This window comes from Ictidomys tridecemlineatus, chromosome 11 (genome assembly GCF_052094955.1).
Source record: "Ictidomys tridecemlineatus isolate mIctTri1 chromosome 11, mIctTri1.hap1, whole genome shotgun sequence".
In the NCBI taxonomy this organism is placed as follows: domain Eukaryota; kingdom Metazoa; phylum Chordata; class Mammalia; order Rodentia; family Sciuridae; genus Ictidomys; species Ictidomys tridecemlineatus.
This window is the reverse complement of record NC_135487.1, coordinates 19930957-19956275: the sequence shown is the minus strand read 5'-3', so window position 1 is coordinate 19956275 and position 25319 is coordinate 19930957. Positions and strand designations below refer to the sequence as shown.

General features: G+C 35.7%; 1 protein-coding gene across 34 annotated transcripts in view; it reads right to left on the bottom strand.

Moving 5' to 3' along the window:
- The window catches only part of Epb41 (erythrocyte membrane protein band 4.1), a 169419-nt gene that overhangs the window by 54350 nt on the left and 89750 nt on the right, over positions 1 to 25319 (bottom strand). For 20 of the 34 annotated variants that reach the window (XR_013427637.1, XR_013427638.1, XM_078025755.1 and 17 more), the window contains exons 5-11: positions 23864 to 23906; positions 14753 to 14828; positions 12203 to 12421; positions 7997 to 8084; positions 5097 to 5249; positions 2692 to 2789; positions 1848 to 2020 (exon numbers count right to left, since the gene is read on the bottom strand). Coding sequence is in view for 32 of the 34 variants with exons in the window: in XM_078025755.1 (XP_077881881.1) it covers positions 1848 to 2020; positions 2692 to 2789; positions 5097 to 5249; positions 7997 to 8084; positions 12203 to 12421; positions 14753 to 14828; positions 23864 to 23906 (850 nt within the window). In the remaining 2 variants the exon portion in view is untranslated. Of the gene's footprint in view, positions 1 to 1847; positions 2021 to 2691; positions 2790 to 2942; positions 2970 to 5096; positions 5250 to 7996; positions 8085 to 12202; positions 12422 to 14752; positions 14829 to 23863; positions 23907 to 25319 lie in introns of all 34 variants that reach the window. The other 14 variants (XM_078025735.1, XM_078025741.1, XM_078025739.1 and 11 more) reach the window with 1 other exon arrangement.

The window sequence follows — 25319 nt, the reverse complement described above, 5'->3', positions numbered from 1 at the left end:
CTCTCCCTGAGTTTGGGAATGAGACAAGAATGCTAATCACTAATTTTTATTCAGCATTACGTTGGCTGTCCTACCTAGCAACAAAGCAATTAAAGAAATTAAAAGAAGATTCCAGATAGATTGTTTATCTAAATATGAAATGCAAACAGCATAAGTTTTAGAAGAAAATATTGGACAAGGTGACTTACTTGACAAGGAAGGAGATGCCTGATGGTGTTAGATGAGTATGGCAAAGACACCAAGACTGAGTGACTCCAAGCCAGAAATCTTGGATTTCTATATTCCCGACTCTGCTTCTCTACCAGTGTGTCCCATTCCATTAAATGATCAAGCCCAGGAATAAAATTCAGTTTTCTTTTCCTTACCATGTCAAGTATTTATCAGCAATTCTGTCAGCCCTGCCTCCAAGATGTATCCCTGACCACTTTTCTCTGTCTTTGTTCCCAGTACCAGGGCCAAGCTCTCAACTTCTCACCTAGATCCTGCATCAGCATTCACCCTGCTTCTGGATCTACCCTCACTTCCATGGAGTCTTCACCCCAAGTTCTGAGTAATCTTGTTCAAAAAGGATTTCAAATTATAACACTCCCTCTGGAAGCTTCCTTCTGCAAGTAAAATAAAATCAAAACTCCTACTGTGTGTGGCCCATGCCTACTTCTCTGACTATTCTTATCTTCTATTCCTTTTCCCTTTGTTTACTAGAATCTAGACCTGTGCTTCCAATATGAGAGCTACTAACCACATGTGGCTATTTAAATTTATATCTAATTAAAATTTGGTTCCTCAGTTGCATAGTTACATTTCAAGTTCATATATATTATATATATACACACACACACACACATATTATTTTTTTTTTGAGTTGTAGTTAGACATAGTACCTTTATTTTATTTATTTATTTATTTATAATGAGGTGCTGAGAATGGAACCCAGTGCCTCACATGTGCTAGGCCAAACCTTAGCTCCACATTTCAAGTTCTTAATGGCCACGTTGGACATCACAAAATAGAAGATTTCTGTTATGCTTTATATCGGGAATGTCCCCCAAAGGCCCAGGTATTGAAGCTCTGGTCTCCTGCTGGTTGGTACTAATGGAAGGTGATAGAAACTTCAGAAGGTAGGACCTAGGTTGGAGGAGGTGGGTCAATGGGGGCATGCCTTTGAAAGCTATATTTTGTCCCAGGCTCCCTTCTCTCTGCTCCAGGCTGCCATGAGGTGAGCAAGGCCACACATTCTCACCACCATGACAGTTTGCCTCACCTCAGGCCCAAAATAATGAAGCCAGCCCACCCTTGGACTGAAACCTGAGCCAAAATACACCTTAACCTCTCTGTCAGGTATTTTATCACAGGGACAGAGGTGACTAATAGAATTTTCATCAGCAAAAAAAGTTCTGTGGGGCATCACTGATCTGGACACACCAGCCTCATTCCTACTTGCAGCACTTTGTACTTGCCTCTCCTTTTTGTGGAATGTTCTTCCCCTAGATTTTGGGCGGGCTGGCTACTTCTCATAATTCAGGTCTCAAATGATACTCTTCAGGGGAACCTTCTAAATTTAGATTGAACTGCCCAATCTGAAATAGGTCCTCAATCCTCCCTGCCTTCACCCACTCTATCACTATCTAGCAGTGAAATCCTGATCTAGTCACTATTCTCTCTGAATCGCAGTCCCCTTTTCTTAAGATTCGTCCACTGAAATAGACGATTAGTAGGATACCATCCATTCCACCACTAAGAATTTGTGCGCACCTGAGATAATTTGGTTCTCTTATAGATAACTGTGCTTCCTTTATCTCTCTCTAAGGAACTAGGATCACAAGAAATCATTAGTATTCAATACAGACCTCCATCGAGACTCCGGGATGCCCGTTTGCTTGCTGTGCGCTCGAAGTGTGGGGCAGGCCTGTCAATCAGAGCACTAGCTTGCCTGGTCTGAGCTTGAGTCCGGCCGCTATATCGAAATTTGGATCCCAGGGCAAGAAATTTGCTTTTGGGAATGGTGTCTGTAGATGTCAGTCTGAGAGAAAAATCATAACAATCACATATTATATAAATTATCTCATTCTGAAACTGTACAATTAAAAATAAGATCAAGAATAAAAAATGTTTCTCAATTTTAAGATATAATTATAGTTATTAGGAGATTTCAAATCATGCAATCATTATTTCAGTTCCATGTCATGTCTCAAAGCAATCAGTATATTTAGTTGTTGCCTTCATTAATATCATCTTATATCTCTATAGATAGGGCCTTATGGTTTTCACTGCAATAATTTCTCTGTGTCTTTGTAATATTGTCACCATTTTATAGATACAAGAAACTGAACCACCCAAAGGAAGTTATATGTATAAGGTCACATATCTGTTAAGGGACTGGGCAGTAACAAAGGCCAAGCCCAGGACTGTTAGCTACAGTTAGGGCAATCATAGAGCACCCAGTGAACACAGGATCCTATTCTCCACTTCCCTCCTCCTCCTACCACACAAAGAAAGGTGCTTTGGAAATGTTGAGGCACGCTTTTCAACCCAGAGCAGGGAAAGTGGATTCATTTTGTCTTGCTTAAGATGATCTCACTAGAGCTAAACAAAAGTGCCAGTCATATAAAGGAGAGAATTTCAATAGCAGACTTAAAATAGAAACACACATACATAATTTATCCTTGAAAAATACTTAAGTGAGAACAATACCTGAAAAATGTGTGATGTTCTACACAGACTTTCCATAATTTCTTAGCTGCTCGGTAACTGGGAAGTTTGAATCCAATGGTACTTTCGTATTGTTCTTGCTATAGAAACACAAACATGGAACATAAAGTATCATTTGACTATAGTAATACAGCACCAGAGAAATATGGTGCCACCAACGAGATCATTGTAAAATCAAATAATGTTATCAATTTAAGGACATAAAATATCATTTGAAATGTTTTCCTACTCACCAGAAGAAAGTCACTCCTGAGGATGTCCTTTTCAAAAGCAAGGAAGCCAAGAAATGCATATTATTCATGCATTTTATTTTTGTTCAGAAAACACACATGCATGCATATACACACAAACACAGGGCATTTTTCTGAGACATAATTAAGTCACATTTTGATTGTCTAGACATTGCTTTTCCTTAGTTATTATCTGTATTTGGGATATTAGATTATTCAAAGATAAGAGGATGAGATATAAAATAATTCTTCCATCAATCAATATTATTACACAATAATAATTAGTAATAATAACTAAAGATTTGGCTCAAATCAGATTAATTTTTAAAAATTAATTAAATTTTAGAATTGGCAAATAAAAATTGTATATATTTATTGTGTTCAGTATGCAAATATTGAACATGCTAAATCAGGCTATCAATATATGAATTAACTCACATAATTTTTTGTGATGAGAACCCTTAAAATCTAATCTATTAACAATATTTTAATTTTTTTGTTTGTGCTGGTATTGAACCCAGGGCCTCATGCATGCTAGTCATCTCTCAGCAATTTTCAAGAAGATAATACACTGAACTATGATGATTTTGTTGTATAATTGGACTCTTAAGCTTATTCTCCAGATTCTCTAATTATTAAATGTTTATTCTTTTTCCCTTTTTCTGACCTTTAATTTATCTAGATACTTCTAACTGAAGCAAACCATATCCTACCAGGGCTACAAGAAACATGTTATTGGTCTCTTACTTCTCTGTTTCTCCCTTAAGCATACTTTATTAGATAGAAAAGGAAAGTGAAATTTGTTTTCAGTGCCTATCATTGCCAATAAAACTATGATTAGACAGGATCAATTTTTACACTGAAGAAACTGAGTTCAGAGAAGTAATTTGCTCAGTCTCATAGTTATTAAATGGCAGAACCAGAATGTCACTTCTAAGTCAACAATAGTTATATTCCACTTCCAGAATCCCGTTTTTCCTGATTGCTTTCTTAAATAGGAATTCTGCATTTTCAGCACATAGTTGACAGAGACTGAGGCCTTCCTATTATCATATTTATTAATATATGTGTGTATTTAGTTTTGTTTTCCCACATTAAGATACAAGAATGTTGTCTTATTTACCATTAAATTGCAAAGAAAGCCCTAATAAATATTTGTTGGTTGACTGACTCTTGGATTTGAAACTTCAAGGGAAGACATTGGCTGCTTTGTGCTAGGCACAGATAAATAATTATAATACAAAATAAATGCTTCAATGATAATCCCTACCCAAGATTTTTAAGGCTGCATGTCTACAATTTCCAGGCTCAAAGAGTGAGCTATTTTTCACCAGCAGATGGTGATATATAAACATACAAAAAGCGACCTTATGTCAGGCTGGTCCTTTTCTGTGTTGAGTTTTCACTGTTTTCTCATTTGATGTTCAAATAAACTGGGATTGAGGAGGTATTATCCTTCTTGGATGATAAGGAAAGAGCCTTAGATTTATCCAGGGTCTTTTGTTAAGCAAGTGGCAGAGAAGGAACTAGAACTTTTTAAAAAAAATTTTAATTCCTACTTAAACAATTGCTATTGCACCACGATAGCTCTTTTACAATTTAAAATTGGCCTGCATCAATCAGTACATCCTGAATTTTGGCTACCTATTATTAACTAAGTTGATCCAGTATTAAGCTGAACATACAACTCTATTAAAAATCTAGGACTTATGCATCAGGCCCTGGGTTCAATCCCTAGTAGTAAATAAAAATAATCTAGAACTTGACCCTGAAACATATAGTAACATATGTATATATACACAAATAAATTGTAATTGTAGAAGGTAGGATATAAAACATTTAACTCCACAAAGTAATTTTAGAATCTCAAGCTACAGAATTTATAAATAGTTTCCCATGAAGTTCTTACCTGGAGTAAACAAGAAACAAGTTTACCAATCCAGGTTTTACTTTTGGCAATGGAATATTTACTTACAGGAATAAGAATGTCTGGAAAACCAGTAATAAGAAAAGAAGATTACAGGACTTAACAATTTAAGAAAACAGAAATATTGGCCCCCGACTAGTTAATTAGACAGAGACTACTCCAATGGCATAACAAGGAAAATGGCAATGAGGAGATGTTTGGTTTAGGAAGAAAAAACATGAATTCTATACCTCTCCAGGCCGGATCTTGATGAAAAAGCTGCTGCGTTTATAAGAAATCTTCAGTACTTTGGGCCAAGGAAAACGGTTAATTCTCAACTTATCTTTGTAAACCAAAAGGCCACTAGAGCAGACACCTAGGATGATATCCACTCCCTCCAAGTCCTGAAAAAGAAAAGTGTCAGCATTCAGTCTCGAGCAAAGTGTTCAACACATCATTCACTATTATCAGATAATCTGAAGATATTGGCAACCAGAAACAGTTATGAAACATATCATGGAAAATAAAGTGTAACCTGACAATCATAATCCATATTGACAGATAAGAGTTCCCAGAGGCCAGAGTTTAGGGCTACGTGTACCACCTGGGGATATAACTCTCTCTCTCTTAACGACATGTTTGCACAATTCTAATTCTCTTTTGAAATGATACAGTGGTAATCCCTCCAGAAAATCAAGTTAAGATTTGACTCTATTCCTGTATAAACTCAACATACGAAAATCTCAGCTTCTTAAAATAACTGATGTTAAGTATATTAAATTATAAATATTATCCCTAAGGCTAGAAAGAACATTAAGGCAAAATGAAGTCATGTTTACATGCCTCTTTATTAAAGAAAAAATTTTAAATATTAATAATCAATGTAATTCAAGGAAAATGAATTTCATCTGAGTTAATTTCTACAGATGGCTATATTTAGCTAAATAATCAAAACCCAGGGTTAAATTCTTTTGAAGGGTGCGGGTAGGGGTACCGGGCATTGAACGGGCATTGAACTCAGGGGCACTCAATCACTGAGCCACATTCCCAGCCCTATTTTTGTATTTTATTTAGAGACAGGGTCTCACTGAGTTGCTTAGCGCCTCACTTTTGCTGAGGCTGGCTTTCGAACTCATGATGCTCCTGCCTCAGCCTCTCAAGCCGCTGGGATTACAGGCGTGAGCCACTGCGCCTGGTTAGAGTTAAAGCTTTTTGATTCCTCTTTTTCCTACAATGAGTATAGAGAAAAATGTTAGTGCCTACATGTGTTATGTACAAGCATAACAGAGATGCAGAAATTGAATATAGTTTTAATTCAATGACTATGTGACTGAAAATTTACCTCAAGATGCCCTCTTAAGTTTTTAAAGCCTGGAGGTACAACTATCCTTCTCTCTCTTTTTTTTTTTTTTTTTTAAATATTTTTTTAGTTGTTGATAGACTTTTATTTTATTTATGTATATACAGTGCTGAGAATCGAAACCAGTGCCTCACACATGCCAGGCATGTGCGCTACCGCTGAGCCCGAGCCCCAGCCCCAGCCCTATATCTCTCTTTTAATGACACGCTTTACAGAAACAGTTGCTTTACAACATTTGGAAAAGGAATTTGCTGCCTGACTTCTTCACACCTTGCTGACTGACACAAACCTTTTGCAGGAAATGAGAAGTTCTGGAAATATACCTTATCTGAAATACTGATATTTCCATTGTCTATTTTAGAAATTCACAGAAGTTATAGTACCCAGCCCCCCAAAAACCAGGACAACATCTGAATTTGAAATTAGAAGTAATTGAACTTAAGAAACTATCGATATTCAGTTTGAGAAAATCATGAAAGATTAGTCTAGTCAAATCACAGACCAGATGTCTGTCTCTTTTCTTAATTCCTACCAAGTGATTATTTGGCCTATCCTGGTATAACTTCAATGACAGGGAACTCATCACTCTTTGAGATAGCCCATCTCATCTTTGAAAAGCTCTGCTAGATAATTTGTCAAACTGAACTGAACAACATATTTCCCTATAGTTTACATTTTACTATCTCTAGGCTTATATCTTAAAGCCATAGTAAAATCTATTTTACACATCACCTCTTTAAATTAACAGGAAGGTAGATATTATGTCTTCCCAGAACTTTCTCTTTTGTAGGATTAATATCCTTGTTCCTTTGTTTTTCATTGGACATGGTTTAGAGTCTCCTGATCATGCACACTAGTTAAGTTCCTCCAAAGGAGCATCTGAGCATCCCTTTGAGCCCTCTCTTTCATGATATCCTCAACCTCTCCAGCCATTTGAAGATGAGGGAAGTCAAGCGATTGCCTTAAGTAATCCCTCTCTTAGGCTGTATTAGGCAGAAGTAGGATTAAAGTTTAAGTTTCCAATGCCCTAACCTAGGAATTCTCAATGAGCCACTGTAGTGTATTCGGAGTACATTAGAATCTCCATCCCAGCTTCTGGTTCAATAAGTCTGGAATGGAACCTGAAAAATGCATCTGTGATGCTAAATGCTGCTGACTCAGGGACCACACTTTGAGAACCATTACCCTAAGCCAGTAGTTCTCAGGTTCAAGCTTGTATTAGATTCATTTGGAATGCTCATTAAATCTGGAGATTCTAGAGCCTGTCCTCTGAAATAAGTCAGTAAATCTGAGAGAAGCTCTGGAATCTGTACAATTAGTAGACCTCTCAAGTGATTTAGGTGATGTTGGCTGTGAGAAAAGCCTTGCTGCCACTGTGATTTTCAAATGTAAATGCATTTTAGGAAAATATAATTTCTTTTTCTCTAGGTTGTATTTTTTAATTTTTTACAGTGGCTTAGTTGTAAAACTTTTTTCTGACAGTGGATTGCCAAGTGGCAATTCAACTGATATACTTAAAATTAAAAAAGAATTACTATTTGGGGCTAGGGCTGGGGCTCAGCGGTAGCGCACTTGCCAGGCATGTGTGAGGCACTGGGTTCAATTCTCAGCACTGCATATAAATAAATAAAATAAAGGTCTATCAACAACTTAAAAAAAAAGAATTACTATTTATTTTGAATGTTTTAAAATAGCCCAGATAAATGCTGGTGAAAAGTAACACAAGTGCAATTTACACATAGCAAACCTGCATCATCTAGTGCATATTAATAAAGGCCAGAGATACATTACCTTTGCTTTATGCAGATCGACACCATACATAGACAACTTTTTGGCATTCTCAAGAAATTCCAAGTCAGCCTGAGCTGGAGTCATGGACCTTTGATAAAATAAAAATAAAAATTCAGTGTCATAGTATCCACATTTACAGTAATCACAGTTGTATCTTCATGACACTTCATATAAACACAATCATACACATGTCGACCAATATGTATACAAAATAAATTTTATAGTCCATAAGTGGATTATTATAGAATGGAAATGTTTTCATAAAGAAAATGATATCTTGAGAAAACAAAAAGACACTAAAAAAATACTGGAAAAAAAATTTTTAAACTCCCTACAATTTCCTTCAAATGACCTCATCCATCATTAGCTCTGTCCTCCCTCTCTTCATCCTTTTCTATCCTATACATAAATTCCTTCCACTAATTTTTTTGCCAAGGAGATGACCAAATTAAATCCTCAAGGGGCATGGGACAATTTACAAGATCCTCTTAGCTGCCTTTTTTCCCTCTATACTCCTGAATTGAGTTATTATGGAAATTAAACAAGAGGGCAGCTGATGTTACTTAACTGGGACTCTTAATGGGGCCAGGTTTAATGAAAAGAAAATTTCTGGTAACAGATGGTGTTCTGCCCACGGATCTAAACAAAATAAATTGGTTAATAGAAGCACACAGATAATGGGACTGTTTTCTGTTATTAAGATGTCTTCATTACCAGGCAAATAATGAATTAGATTTGTTTGAAAACAATCAGTCTCATGGTCTAAACATTCACTGTGTAAACATCGGGTCTTTCCTTCTCCAGAAGTTTCTTTGCTTTTGGAAAGTGCTCACTGAGATTTGAAGACAAAGATATCATTCCCAACCCTGCACAATTCACACCAATCAAGAGTAACTTCTTAGTAACAATAAAAAAAAAAAAAAAAAGAAAGAAAGAAAGAAAAGAAAAGAAAATGCCAGTTTCCCATAAGACTGCCTCAAGCTACAGAGAGCAGCAGGGGTCTCTTCATTTAACAAGGAAAAGTCTCTTCCAAACCCATCTGTCTTTACCCTCATTAAAAAGAACAAAGGATTCATTGGAACAACAACAACCAAAAAAGAAAACACACAGGAGAGAAGGATGCAGATTTTTTTTAACTCAGCCTTCCTAAATAAACTTTTTTCTACAAGCTCTAAAGCATCTCACCTAATTCTGTTCACTAATAGACCTAAAGTTGAAGATTAAAAAAACAAAAACAAAAACAAAAACAAAAAAAATGGGAAAATTAACCCATATAAAAGTCTATATATTCAAGTAATTCAAAATATCTCAGAAAAGTTTTGTAATTGTAAATTACTTTTCCATATAAGTGATACACTTTTCTAGTTAAGGTACTCCCAGTTGTTTTATATTTTACTGTTATTATTAATACTAATGGGGTGAATTTTTGGAGTTTGAAGCTGGAAAGGAACTTGAAGGTAATGAGTTCAACACTTTCATTTTGCTGATAAAGAAAACAGACCCTGAAGGATTGCATGATTATGAATAGGCTGAAACACTTGGTTTGAAGCAGCAGGCTTAAGTCATGACTCAAGTCACACTATTTGGGCTAGAATCCTGGTTCCTGAATTTATGGGTGGTAAGCCATTGTCTCCCTCAATCTCCTCTATAAGGTAAGAATCACATTAATTTTGTTAGATAAATAAATGTGACTATTAGAATTAAATAATATAATGGCTGTGAAACTGCTCTGTAAACTATTTATTTATTATTTTGCAACCTTCATTTTCTAATAGTATAGTATCCCATCTCTACATGGATTATAAAATTAAATTGAGAGAAATAATTTGGATCAGTTAAAGTTGAAGATCAATTTTAAACATTAAATGAAGCAATCATGACAAAAAAACTTCCCTATATTCACAATACCCCAGGGTTCAGTTTAATTTCTCTCTTTTCATAATTTGTATTTCCTTTTATCAACTCTCATTGCTGTCAGTAACCCCTTCCCCTTATAGATGCACCCCTTATTCTGTCTGGACAGAATTCCCCATTCTGGCCTGCTTCACACATATGGATTCCCTAAGACCTTTGAAAATCATAACAAGCTGGGAACTGAGTACTGTCCAGCTGAGTTCAGTGGTACATGCCTATCCCAGCTACTCAGGAGGCTGAGACAGGAGGATCACAAATTCCAGGCCAGCCTGGGCAACTTAGCAAAACCCTTTCTGAAAATTAAAAATAAAAATGGCAACAGGTATAGCTGAGTGGTAGAGTGCACAAGTGCCCACATTCGATCCCAGTACCCAGTACTCCCTTCCATCCCACTTTAAAAAAAGTATTGTCCAGAGTTATTCAGTACCACCTAACAAGTTACTACTTATGAGTACTTCAGCTTAAAGTACCTACCCAGGGTGCTCTGGCACTTTAAAAAGATTAGCTCTTGCTCATTACAAAGAGAAGTTTCAGCACAGTTTCCCTGTATTTATTTATTTCAAGCAAGTGGGGTCAGGAGAGTCATGCAATGAGTTCTGGTGTTAAGTGACAGTCTTTTGATAATGTTTGTTGCATCTCCTAATTAAGTATTGTGATTTCAAATAATTAAGTGGGGACAATGAAGTGGAGGACAATTAATTTTAAAGCTTGATTTGCTAGTGTTAATTTAAAGAGTTAATTATAGCTTTAAAATCCCTGTCTGGGCAAAGGGCCACTACTACAGGTTCCACTTACAAGGCCTTCTTCTACTTGTCTGAGGAGCAGGCTGGTAATCGCTTCAATACACAGTAAAGTGCTTATGTCTCAGCAGAAGTTTCTTTGGAGTGGTTAAAGCACCATGTTGCTGGACATAATTAAATTTCCCATTTGCGTTTCTGCTTGTGAGGGCTACGAAAATTTCCAAAATGGAGCAAGTACATTCCATGACTTTTTTTCATATACCTAACTGAACATCAACTGATCATATCCACCTGTCCAGTGAGATTGTTCCATCTATTTGAGTTTAAAATTCTATTAAGTTCTGTGAGTGGTTCTCCAAACCCAGATGCACATTGCTTGTAAAATGAGGATAAGGATTATTATTTTTATTATCCTAGCAAATATATGACATGAGAGGTCTACTAATAACTGTGCTGAGTACTTCTCATGACTTTTCTGATTTAAACAATTATAAAATTTCTATTATCATCCTGGTTTCAGATGAGAAAACTGAGGCTTAGAAGGCTTAAGTAACTTACCAAGAGTCATAAACCTGATAAGGAATGGAATCCGAATCCAAAGTAAAACAGGCTCACTCCAGAGCTAGTGATTTTAACTATGTGCTCTACAGTCCAACTCAGTGGTTCTCAAACTTTTTTGGCATTAATAACTCTTTACTCTCTTAATTATTAAGGACTCTGAAATACTATTCTTTATGTGCTTATATCTATCAGTATTAACTATTACAAATTAACTATATTACAAAATTTTTATTAAATATCTAAAGAATAATAGTCCATTATTTTTAACATTGATAACTTTTGTGAAAAATGACAATGAAGGATTGAGAATTTAAAATTCTTCTTTTATGGTATATCAAAACTCACAATAGCAGTTTTTTGTAATTTCTTTTTTAATGATACTAGGGATTGAACCGAGGGCCTGATACTCACTAGGCAAATAATTTCAACCTAGCTCAGATGAACTATATGCCCTTGCTTTTGAGCACTATGCTACAATACTTCCCAATGTTACACATTATTTTCATGAAAAAATAAATAGCAGAATAGTTGGTGAATTCAACGAAGACTTTTAAAGATAACTGCAGGAGTTTCATGGGCCCTCCATAATCTATCCACATACATACATTCCAAGTTTAAAACTCTTGCTCTAAGGAGCTACTACAGCATGGTAAGTTAAAATCTGAAGGAAAAAGAAAAAAAAAAAAACACCTGTAAGACTAATAGCTACCATTTATTGAGTACCTACTACACATCTAGCTCTGTGCTAAGTGCTTTATCTATGATACCTCATTTAGTTTTCATTCTGCAATACAATGCCCATTACTATAGTAAGAAAACTGAGGTTCAGAGGACTTAAAGGGACTTGCTCAAAGTCAAACAATAGAGGGAAATTAGCTCTTCACCAACTCTTTCTGTGGCAGCATGCTCCCTTTTAACGCTGATTCAATACCAGGTCAAGGGTTTAAACTTATTACCAAACAAACAGAATAAACTCTGGAGACCCAGTCACCTGTATGATTTATGCAGTTCCATGACCTTCTCTTCAAGTTCCTTGGTCTGATTTGGGGCCAAATGAAAATCACTAACATAATCCACACCATGGAGTTCTGGATCGTAGTCTCCCAGTTCAGACTGGATGGTGTAAGAACCCAATAATGCTAAGGTTGCAAAGGAACAGGGCAGACGTCCTGCAACAATGTCCTGTCGAAGCTGAAGACATAAATAATATCTATAGCCAAAAGAGAAAAATGTTAATATGTCAGTCATGACAAAATATAGAGGGACAAAAAGGATAATAGGGAGAGGGAGAGAAGAAAAATAAGAGAGAAGAGATTAAGTAAATATGAGATCATATTAATAATTGTTCCATCTAAGTAGTGGGCAATCTAGGTAGTGTAGGATATGAAGTACCATACACGTAAACTATTTAATCTTCAAAGAATTTGTGAGGTGAGTATGACTGCAAGAGTATATAGAGAGAGGCAGCCTTAGAGGCTTAGCTGGCTCAATGTTAGTAATAAAATGTTTGGTCCAAAACCAGGTCCTTTCTTTTCTATCACTTTCCTTTGACAAATGTGTAGATACTGTCCTTCAAGAACAAAGATCGCAATATTGACACATTTTTGCTAGGATATAAACATTCTGGTGTGTTTTCGCTCCCAGATAGAATGTAGAAGGCTGTATGCCATGTAGCCTATCAGCCACCTTATAAGACCAATTCCCCCTGTGTGCTAAATTGTTGGTAATTCAAACTGCAGCTAAACAGCCAGTTCAACTAAACAACTGAGTGCCCTATCACATACAGACACTTGTTTCTATCAGTGTGATCCTGACCTCCTTACCACATGTTAATTGAGTTAACCAATTCAGACAGTTCTATAGAACAAGAAGGTATGATGAAATTGACAACTCCTACATTAATTAGAACATATTCTTTTTTTTAAACCATAATATTGAATAATATATGTATCAACAATAATTTTTGCTATCTACAATTAGTTGCTACATTTATGGGGGATTGTTTATTTTTCTGAAATGGAGTAACACCATGTTGTCCAGGCTGCCCTTGAATTTACAATCCTCCTGCCTTAGCCTATTATATAGTTAGAATTACTGGTGTGGTGCACGACCATGCCTGACATTTTTTTTTTTTTTTTAAGTCACGGAAACACTGAATAAGTCACAAGAATCTTAAACTCCTTTAAAGTGCAGGAAATTAGCAAAGGTTTTTAGGGATATATTCTGCTTTACAGAATAAGAATGGATGAAGAAAGATGATTAAGTAGCAACTCTAAGAGACAAACATTATCTGTGAAAAAGAAACAGTTTTATTGGGGAGAGATGGCATCTCAGCTTTAAGAATATACTAAAAGGGGCTGGGGTGGTGGCTCAGTGGTAGAGCATTTGCCTAGCACGTGTGAGGCACTGGGTTCAATTCTCAGCACCTCATATAAATAAATAAAATAAAGGTCCACTGACAACTAAAAAATATTAAAAAAAAAAAAAAAAAGAATGTACTAAAGGGGCTGAGGTTGCTGAGGTTGTACCTCAGTGGTAGAGCATGTGCCTAGCATGTGTGATGAGCATGTTGATCCTCAGCACCACATAAAATAAATAAATAAAATAAAAGGCATGTGTCTGTCCACAACTTAAAAAAAAAAAAAGAATGTGTTAAAGATGAATGGACAGCAAAGCCATCTTAAAAAATGATATAAACTTGCTGGTGTGGTGGCATATGCCTGTAATCCTAGCAACTCAGGAGGCTGAGGTAGGAAGATTGCAAGTTTGAGACCTGCCTTAAACTTGTGTTCCTCCTACCTCAGCCTCCTGAGAGGCTGGAATTACAGGCATATGCCATTGTGCTTGACAAAAGTAATTTTCTTAAAAGAAATCATTAGGTTGTTTTCAAAGAATAGAAGATTATTTTATAAATTAAGTAGGCCCAAAGGAGAATTCAATTCCTGAGGATCATGGGCCTAATCACATAATCTAAACAGGAGATAGAAAGAATCTATAATAACCCTGAAATTTTAGTTTCTTTTTGATCCCTATAGGAAGGAACACAGTGGGAGATAAGTATGAAGGGGAAGGAAAACAAAAAAGACCCAGCAGAAGACATGAATTGGTATGAACATACTTTATATATAAACAGAGATAAGACAAATTGTGTTCTATATGTGTAATAAGAATTGTGATGCATTCCACTGTCATGTATTTAAAAAATAAAAGCAATTAAAAAAAAAAAAAAAAAGACCCAGCGGAGCCACTCACCAGTCCATTCATGTAATATGACTTACAGGAGCCCTGCCCACTGCTTGGCATATTGTCAAAACAAGCAAGGCTACTAGTTCCTCTATCAGTTTCTTCCAAAGCAGATCAGAAACTTGAAGCTTTTTAGCTCCCTTATTTGCAAATCTGCCTTAAAGTGGCTAGAAACTTTTTATCTTAGGCTACTCATTTAACATCTTATCACTTTTCTTCAATTCTGAGTAGGAAAATTTCCAGAGTTAATGATTATGACAATTACTGTTACAAATTTAACTATAGATTAATTATTTACCTTGTTATGTCCTCTGTTAACTGTGCTGGATCAGGTGGATAAAACTTTACGTTGAATGTAAAATTCCATGGGACACCTGCAAAAACGAACAAAATAATTTTGTTTATGCCTAATTTTCTGATTGTTTTAAGTACCTCAAAATAATGAAAACAATTTTTTTCTGAAATCTTTTAACACTTTCATGCTTTGTGGTAAGATAAACATTTTCAGGAAGAAAATTGCTTATACATTATTTAGAACTATAGGATCTAATTTCTTTACCTAACTTAATAGCTTTGTTTACAAGGGATTAGAAGTACATAGACAAAATAATATGAAGGAAACCATACTAAAGATCCTACGCGTCAGCTTGTTTATACCAATTTACTTATTTATTTATTTAGTTTGTGGGGCTGGGAATTCAAACCTAGAGCCTCATGCAAGCCAGGTAAGTGCTCTACTAGTGAGCCATGGCCCCTGACCTCGGTAGCAGTGGCTTTCAAAGTGTGATTTAGATACTGCTCTGTGTCCTTAGAGATCATTCAGGTTACCAACAGATATTCTTTTTTACTTTCGGCATTATTTATTTGTGGTATTTGTTAATACCATCTTAAATAAACAAAAGCATTAGTCTCATAAATATGAGTGAAACTGGGAGATTATTTTAGAAGGAAGAAGGGGCCCTAGGAAGGGTCCTTATTTTTCATTTTTTATCTTAAGGTAGGGTCATTAAATTGAGAACCTGTCTCAAAATTTTAAAAAAGGGCTGGGCACAGCAATCCTGAGTTCAATCCCAGTACTGAATAAAACAAAACAAAATCATAGCTCTGTTTAAAATAGGCATGGAAACTGTAAAAATTAAATCCTGAAACAAACAAACAAACAAAAAATGTTCTATTTTTTATCTACAATAAAAACCAGAGGATGAGTAAAGGTTAAATGGAGGATGCATTTCAATGTTTCCAGCTACATGCCGACCGACCTTCAGGGTTTTCCTACTGTGGCTGTTGGCTTCCCATAAAGAAAGGCCTGATCTCAGCCAATAATCAGAATGCTTGGTTACGATCCTAGGACTCTCCATTTGTTTCAGTACTTACTGCATTCGAGGCACTAAGTCATTCTCTTACATACATTAACTTTTTTAATCCTCGGAAACCCAAGGATGTTAGGGACTAGTATTAATTTGTTTTATATGTGAAGAAACAGCAGCTTAGGAAAGAACACAGCTAGTGAATCCAGGGTTTTCTTACTCCAAATCCCATGCTTTTAACCACTGGGTTCTACTATCCCACTATAAACATCTATGTGTCAATCATACTTCTGTTTTACCTCCAAATACTATGTTTATTGCTAATAGCAACAAGGACAATATTGTAATAGTTTGAATGTCTTAATGAATGTGTGCTTTGAAGCATACTAAAACACTTGATATAGGATTTCCTTAGAAATAGTTAATATTTTCCTTCAACATTTGACCAATATAACCAAAGCCTACTCAGGTCCTAATACTTACATTAACCCATTTCTAATGCTTCATATCTCAAAAACCTTAAATGGCACTTAGGTCAGAAAAACAAACTAGTAACTGTCTCTCAAAAAAGGGAGGGACAGCATTTACAGTATACAACAGACTAATACCATCTGTTGTTTCACTTTCTAATATGATAAAAACCTGTTAATCTAGCCATTGTTAATTCATAATTTCTCAAATATACTTTTTTTTTTTTAAGTCCTCTATACCACCTATAGAAAGGCCTTGGCTAGAGCAAATCAATATGGAAAAAAAGGTAGTCAAAAACTGTTTTGCATATGCAAATTCAGTATTTAAGAACTTTAAACATAAGTTATTTCTTAACACAGAAAAATGATAATATGCATAAGAATAACATTAAGAAAAATCAAGTAAACAATAGTTTATAAAGTGATTCTTTTTTAATCTCTTTAAGCCTTATGTTAAGTAACTGATATAGAAAACTTAATAACACCTATGATTGGTAGGAGAAAATAAGCACTTTTACTTATTTCTGATAGGAGTATAAATTGGTACAATACTATGGAGAACAATTTCAGTATATCTATCAAAAAACAACACATATATGTACCCTTTCGCTTTGCAATTTCATTTTCATAAAGGTATCTGAATAAATACTTGAATGTAGTCAAAATGCTACCTTTATAAGATATTTGTGAAACAGTAGAATTCTACAAACAACCTAAATGTAAATATTTAGCAAGAGAAGGTAAATCAAATTATGGGTCAGCTCTATGTTGGAAAACTAGGTAGCCATTAAAAAGAAAGAAGTAGCTTTATACAGAATAATCTTCAACATAAATGTTCAGTGAGAAAAAAAAATCAAAGAACAGTATATATTGAAAGTTGCCATCCAAGTTTGGGGGGTGGGGAGAAAAAGTATAATTACAAGTATGATTATATATTTCTAGAATATCTCTATAAGGATATAAAATAAACTGGTAATAGTAGTTGGGAAACTTGGCAGGATATCTGTTAGGCAAGAAATCTGAGAGGATAGGAGAGAATAATAGTAGGGAGACCTGCTTTCACTACAGACTCTTTTTATGCCATTTTAATTTTGTTCTATGTACTTTCAGTACTTGTTTTTATGCCTATAACTATATATATGTATGTGTGTGTATGTATATTTTTTTTGTGTGTGTATATATATTTTTATTTTATTTTATTTTTTTTGGTGGGGATTGACTCAGGGGCACTTAACTTAAGCCATATCCCCAGCCCTTTTCTGTATTTTATTTAGAGACAGGGTCTTGCTGAGTTGCTTAGGGCTTAGCTAAATTGCTGAGGCTGGCTTTGAATCCACAATCCTCCAGCCTCAGCCTCCCAAACTGCTGGGATTACAGGCATGCACCACCACACCTAACAAGATACCTATAAAAATTTTTAAGGGATAATCTTTTGTCTCCTCCCACTAAAACAAATTCCTAAGGGCAAGAATGTTTTTTTCTGTTTTGTTTGGTGTGCATCCCTAGTACCTACAACAGCACTTGGCATGTCATGAATGCTCAAAAAATATATATTGAACGAATGAAATAAAGTCATCAACCTCATAGCATTGTTGTGAAAGTCATACAGGAATGATAATGCTTTGGGGGAAATATATATATATATATTTTTAAAAAGGATTATACAAGAAAAATAATACACACTAGTTTATTGAAATTATTTACCTATCCATTATCCCAGTTAACCAAATGACCTCAAGTTCCTGAACATAATGAAATAAGAATATTTAAAAACTGACAAAAGCCTACAATTCTGTTTATATTTATTTGGGGGGTGGGTGGGATGTGGTAGTACTGGGAATTGAACCCAGGGCCTTGCACACTGAGCTACATCCTGAGCCTTTCTTATTTTTGAGTCAGGGTCTTACTAAATTGCCCAATTTGGCCTTGAACTCAAGATGCTCCTGCTTCAGGCAGCCAAGTAGCAGAAATTGCATGTGTGAACCACCCTGTGAGGCCCATTTAGATTTTTCTCTCCAATTTTAACTGCATTAGAAGTAGCCATAACTGGGCTGGGGTTGTGGCTTAGCAGTAGAGCGCTCACCTAGCACGTGCGGGGTGCTGGGTTTGATCCTTAGCACCACATAAAAGTAAAATAAAGGAATTGTATCTAACTACAACTAAAACAAAATATTTTTTAAAGAAATAGCCATAACTAAATGGATATGTCCCAGATATTAACATATTTACTTTTGTTAATGGCACTCATCAGGCGAGGAACTCAAAACTTTTGGTTCCAGCCAGGCATGGTGGCACATGCATGTAGACTGGCCATTGGGGAGGCTGAGGCCAGAGGATCACTTGTGTTTACCAGATGTCTGGGGAATACAGCAGATTCCAGCCTTAAATAGATAAAAACTTCTATTATTTTTCTATTATTCTATTTTGTATTATTTTCTGTTACAACTGTCCAGTTTCCCTGTAAGCAAGTTTAGGATAAAAACAATAGAAATGTTAAAAAAGTTGATCACTTGGAATTTAAAACACAATAAAGTTAAACTTTAGTTAGTGACTATTTCTAGAGCATGATAAACATAATTAGCAATATTTTATGGAAAATATTTAGTGAAGAATAAAAATAGTGTCTAGAAAAAGCTTTAAAAATTGTCACCAATAAAATTTCTGCCTTCTAACCCAGCAACATTTCAATGACATTCTTAACAAAAGTACATAACCTGAATCTAACCATGTGGAAACATTAGACAAATTCAAACTGACCACTTATGAAATAGTTGGTCAATACTCCAAAACTACCAATGTTATGAAACACTTTAAAGACTCAGGAATTGTTCCAGATTAAAGAAAACTAAAAAGATGTGACAATGCTGTTTTACTTTCTCTTGCTCTATAGGATATCGTTGGGATGACTAAAAATAATGTTTATATGTTATAATATTGTTTCAATTTTAATTTTCTGCTTTTGATAATTGTACTGTGGTCATGTAAGAAAGTTCCTGGTGTGGGGCTAGGCACCTGCCTACCACGGGTGAGAGCCTGGGTTCAATACCCAGCATGGGGGTTTGGGAGAAGGAAAGTCCTAGCTTTTAGGGCACACAAAATAAAGTAATTAGGGGCAGAAGGGCAGGACATCATGACTGCAACTGTTTTTAATTGAGGTGGAATTCACATAATGTTAACCACTTCAAAGTGTACATTGGGTGACACTTAGTACATTCACAGAGTTGTACAACCACCACCCCTACCTAGCTAAGACATTTGTATCATTCCCAAAGGAGACCCTGCATTCATTAAGCAGTCAATTCCTGTTCACCCTTTCCTCAACCCCTGCCAGCAACTAATCTGCTTTCTGTCACTGTGAATCTACCTATTTTGGATAGCTCATTTAAACTGAATTATACAATATGTGGCCTTTTGTGTCTAGTGTCTGGCACTTTTCCCCCTCTTTGAGACAGAGTCTCATTATGTTGCCAAGGCTGGCTTCAAATTCCTGGACTCAAGAATCCTCTGGCTTCAGGCTCCTAAGTAGTCGGGCCCCGGCGTGCCCTGTGGTGCTTAGCTTTCATCTGGTATAATGTTTTCAAGGCTCATCCACAGGTTGATTCATCTTCATTCCTTTTCGTGGTTTCATAATATGCCATTGTTTGAATATTCTGTATTTTCTTTATCTGTTAATGCACTTTTGGGCTGTTTCCACAACTTGGCCTCGTGGACAATGCTGCTGTGATGCAACTTATTTTTAAATGGTTCAGAAAAAAAAGCCATGTGTGTGTTTGTGTGTGTGTGTGTGTATACACGCATGCCTACATGCACTTGTGCCCTTGCATGCACGCGTATAAGTAAATAGAAAAGAAAATAAAGCAAATGTAGTAAAATATTAACATTTGAGAAATTTTGGGGAAGGGTGTAAGGGTATCCAAGAATTCTTCATACCATTCTTTCCATTTCTGTAATTCTGAAATTATGTCCAAAAATAATTGGGAAAGAAAAGTCTGCCTTCTGAAAACATAGGAAACCAAGAACTCTTGTATAATACTGGTGGGGGTGTGAACTATTAGAATCAATTTAAGGGAGAACAATTTGGCAATATCATGTAATGAGGAAAATAAACATAGCCTATAAACTAGTAATTCCACTTCCATATATATAAGTAGGTACTTTTTTAAACCATGGAATTATGAGCCACGTACAACAAATTTAGTGAGGGGGAAAAATCAGCACTTAAAAATGTGAAGGGGATTAAGAAAGAAAAAAAATCAGAATCTCACAGTGCAGATTAAGAACTATTTTGTGAAATCTTTTTTAACAGAGATGAATTTCAAAAACCCATGGGTGTGTTTCTGTATAGATTCAGAACATCTCTAAAAGGAAGACAAGAAATTAGTTACCATGGTTGTCTCCAAGAAAGGAAACTGCATGACTAAGACAGGGAAGAAGGGAGGTTCACCTTGTGCTGTACTCATTTGTGCCTTTCAATTTGATACACATACTAGTAGCATCTATCTTAAAAAATAGTTTAAAAAACTATGTATGGAATACTTATATTTTTTTTAAAAAAGATAATTTTTAATATTTATTTATTTTTTTAGTTTTTCGGTGGACACAACATCTGTATTTTACTTTTATATGGTGCTAAGGATCGAACCCAGTGCCCCGCGCATGCCAGGCGAGTGTACTACCGCTTGAGCCACATCCCCAGCCCTGGAATACTTATATTTTTGAAACACAAAATTTGTACATGCTTAACAGAAAATGTTACAGATTATATCAATTTGTGACTATATCCAATAATGTTTAAATTTTTCATCAGTATATATTATTTGTATAATGAAAAAGTTAAAAAAGAAAACATCTTCACAATAGATAAATGTGAAGGCTAAATAAGATGTTTACATTTTTATTATTAAAGTTTTATTAGAAAAAATAATTTTTTTCATGTTGTAGAAAGGATTTGATATTTTGTAATTTTTTAAATTTTGAAACTGTTAAAATTTATTAATAATAGTTAACATCATAGTTAATTCAACTGTTTCTCTATTGTATATAGTGACAATATCTTCACAAGACTGCAAGCTCATATTTTATAATTTTTTTAAAATGCCAAACATTTAAGTTCTTTTTCTTAGCAAGAGGTTTTTTTTAATACTTAGGAATCTACTAAATATTCTTCTTAGCATACACTGTGTTAACTTTTCCTCCTAAAGAATCCTCTTATATGAGTAATATTATTCCTGAGTAATATTGAATATTAAAAGCATATTCACTGAAAGAAGATAGAAATTTTTTTCTAGTCATGTCTCAAATATTCTGAATATTTTTTGCTTTGACTTGCATTAAAAAAAAAAAACAAGCTTTTTTATAGATAAAAAGCAAATATGGAGAGCTGGCAGTCCAAAGGATTATCTTCTCTGTTTTTTTGGTTTGGGTACTGGGTATTGAACTCAGGGGTATTTGACCACTGAGCCACATCCCTGGCTCTATTTTGTATTTTATTTAGAGACATCACTGAGTTGCTTAGCATCTCACAGTTGTTGAGGTTGGTTTTGAACTCGCAATTCTCATGTCTCAGCTTCCTGAGCCACTGGGATAACAGGCGTGCGCCATCGTGCCTGGCATCTTCTCTCTTTTTATAAAATTAAAACAATTATAAATGGAGTCTAAAGGAAAACATTTCACCATAAGAGAAGTGTTTTAAGAAATGAATGGGGGCTGGGGTTGTGGCTCAGAGGTAGAGTGCTTGCCTGCCACACATGAGGTACTGGGTTCAATCCTCAGCACCACATAAAAATAAAATAAAGACATTGCATCCATCTATAACTAAAAATTTTTTAAAAAATAAAATAAAATAAATGAATGGGATGGGTGTGCTGACACAGGCTTGAAATCCCAGTGACTCAGGAGGCTAAGGTAGGAGGATTGCAAGTTTAAGGTCAGCCTCAGCAATTTAGTGAGGACCTAAGCAACTTAACAAAAGCCTGTCTCCAGATAAAACACAAAAAGGGTTGGGGATGTAGCTCAATAGTACAGCACCCATGGGTTCCATCCCAGAAAAAAATTAATCAAATAGACAAAAAAAGTCTTGATAATTCCTGAACTGTAAAATAGTTATGCTACAGAAACAGAGAAACTTTACAGTATAGGGTCTTAAATAAGCCTCTCTTGATTTCTATTTTCTGGAAGTAAAGTTTGCATTCAGGTGATAGTTAAAAATTATGATTAATAACTGCATTTCCTGGAAGTTTCTTCAAAAATAAACTAAACTCATAGGATAGCTATTGACCTTTAATCAGAACAAAACAAAACAAAAAACATCTACCTCTTAGTTAATCTGTTGGGTCTGAGGCTACAAAATACTAACATATACTTTTCTTCATCCCGGGACACCAGTCTGAGCAGGGTATACAGCATGAGCTGTGTTGGAGACCTTAAAGCTGACAGTGAAGCCACAATGTCAGAAGAGCCAGTGGCAAGCAATTCTTATTCCTGCATTCTGTTTATCTTCCATAGTCCCTTATACTTCAAGTTGGAAAAGACTGCTGGAAGAGATGAAAACTACAGCGGTCCCTTATCCTAGGGAATATGTTCCACCTCAAAACCCCCAGTGGACACCTGATATCTTAAATAGTACTAATCTCTATGTGTATGGTTTTCATATATATATATACATATATATCTCATAAAGTTGAAAATTCACTTTTTCAAATAAAGGATACCGTTTACAGCTTCTCTTTGGTCTATTCAAATTGCCAGCATCACTACTCTTAAGCTCTATGGCCATTATCAAATAAAATAAAGCTTACTTGGACACAAGCACTGTGATACTGGGATTACCTGATAGCCCTAATGGCAACCAAGCAACTAACGGGTGGATAGCGACACAGCATGGTTACACTGGACAAAAGGATGATTCATGTCCCAGGCAAGACTGGAGCAGGACTGCAAACGGCATGCAATTCAAAATGTATATATTATCTATTTCTGGAATTTTTTGTTCAAAATTTATAGATCACAGTTTGTTGTGGGTAACTGAAACTGTAGAAAGTGATAGCACAGATAAAGAGGGACAACTGTAAAGGGAAGAAAACATGGAGAAAGTTAGAACACAGGGCTAGGGGCGAGGCTCAGAGGTAGAGTGTGTGAGGACTTGAGTTCAATCCCTGGCATAAAAAAAAAAAAAAAAAAAACAGAAAGGAAAGAAATAAAGTAAGTTGTAATACAATAGTCCAGAACAACTTAAGAGGAGCAGGATCTAGCAGCAAACTCCCACTAGTGGGCTACTGCAGTTTTAATCACTAACATTTTAGGAACTGACTCCCATATCCTTTTTCTTGGCTCATCTTCGTTCTTTTCCACTTGTTACTCTTACCTGTTCCTATCTTCCCTAGCTTTGCCTAGTTGTTTAAAAAAAAAAAAAAAAAAAAAGGTCAAGATCTAACCTACATCTCAACAGTGTCCTCCTCTGCTTCATTTTTCTATTATGGAATCTCCTCCTTCCAGGGGAAGGCTTTATGTCATTTCAAAGCAATCTGCAATGGTCAGTATTCTAAAGTGACTGTCTCACAGCCAGAAGTGGCTGGAAATCCTCTGACTTACTAAAAGAAAGGGAAAACTATAAAAAGGGCTATATCTACTTACCTCGAACTTGCTTTTTGATTTCTTTGGCAGAATCCAGCCATGTCTGTAAAAAAGAGAAAAGGCATTCACACAGAGCCACAATACACATAAACAACAGAGTCCTTGGAAGCAGGATCACTGACCATCTTGGAAGAGTGCCTCCACATCAGCCTGCATCTCTCCTGACAGGCTTTGCATTGATTTTACAAAACATAATGATGTTCAGCAAAGTAAGACTCAGAAGCTGGGCTTAAATCCAAGCTCCACTACATTCTAACTGAGTAACTTTACCATTTCCAGGCCTCATCCCCTCATTTGTAAAATGAGATATTAGAGTAACACACACCTCACAGAGTTAGGAAGATCAAGTGAGCTAATATATGGAAATCTCTTAGTAAACGTTAAGTATGAAATAAACACTCGAGGGCTGGGGATGTGGCTCAAGCGGTAGCGCGCTCCCCTGGCATGCGTGCGGCCCGGGTTCGATCCTCAGCACCACATACCAACAAGGATGTTGTGTCCGCCGAGAACTAAAAAATAAATATTAAAAATTCTCTCTCTCTCTCTCTCTCTCCTCTCTCACTCTCTCTTTAAAAAAAAAAAAAAAAGAAATAAACACTCGCTATTTATATTATTCAGTCAAGTCTAGAGAAGATTCTACAACCAGAATCAATTCACATTATCCAAATCTTACTTTCCCTTCCAACCCTGACCTTTGTCTCGTTCAAGTTTTCTACATCAGCACAACATCTGGTACATGGTTCATACCCAGTTAATGTTCATAGGATAACAGGGCCATTAGGTTCCCCCTGACTACTCTTGCCCACACTAATCTTTCCCTCACTGTTCTCCCTGTCAAGGGTCCACACATCACCAGGACAGGCTCCATAGCTCATGGTAGACCATGTAAAATAGTGGCACTTGAAAAGAGCCTCACCATTAACATCTTTCATAGGAACCTTTGAAAAATGTTTAAAGACAAAAATCACTAAATTTCTAGAATTATTTAAAATATTTCTACAGAATGAAGATACAAATGAAAGAGTACGTTGGCTGAGGGTATAGTTCAGCTGGATGTCATGGTATACCTGTAATCTCAACTACTCAGCAACCTGAGGAAGGAGGATGGCAAGTTTGAGGCCAGCCTGAGCAACTTAGATCCTGTATCAAAATAAAATTAAAAAGGGCTGGGGAAGGCTGGGACTATACAGTGGCAGAGTGACTGCCTGTTGTGTGTGAGGCACTGGGTTTGATCTTTAGCATCACATAAAATAAAATAAAGGCATGCTGTCCATCTACAAGAGCAGTTATGCATGAGGCCCTGGGCTTGATCCCCAATACATACATACATATATACACACACAGGAAATAACCTAAAATAAGTACATAGGTCAGTAAAATAACAAAGTGAACAATACAAATTATAGTATTATCAAAACCCCTCAGGAGCTCCACTTTTACTTCTACCTAATCCTTC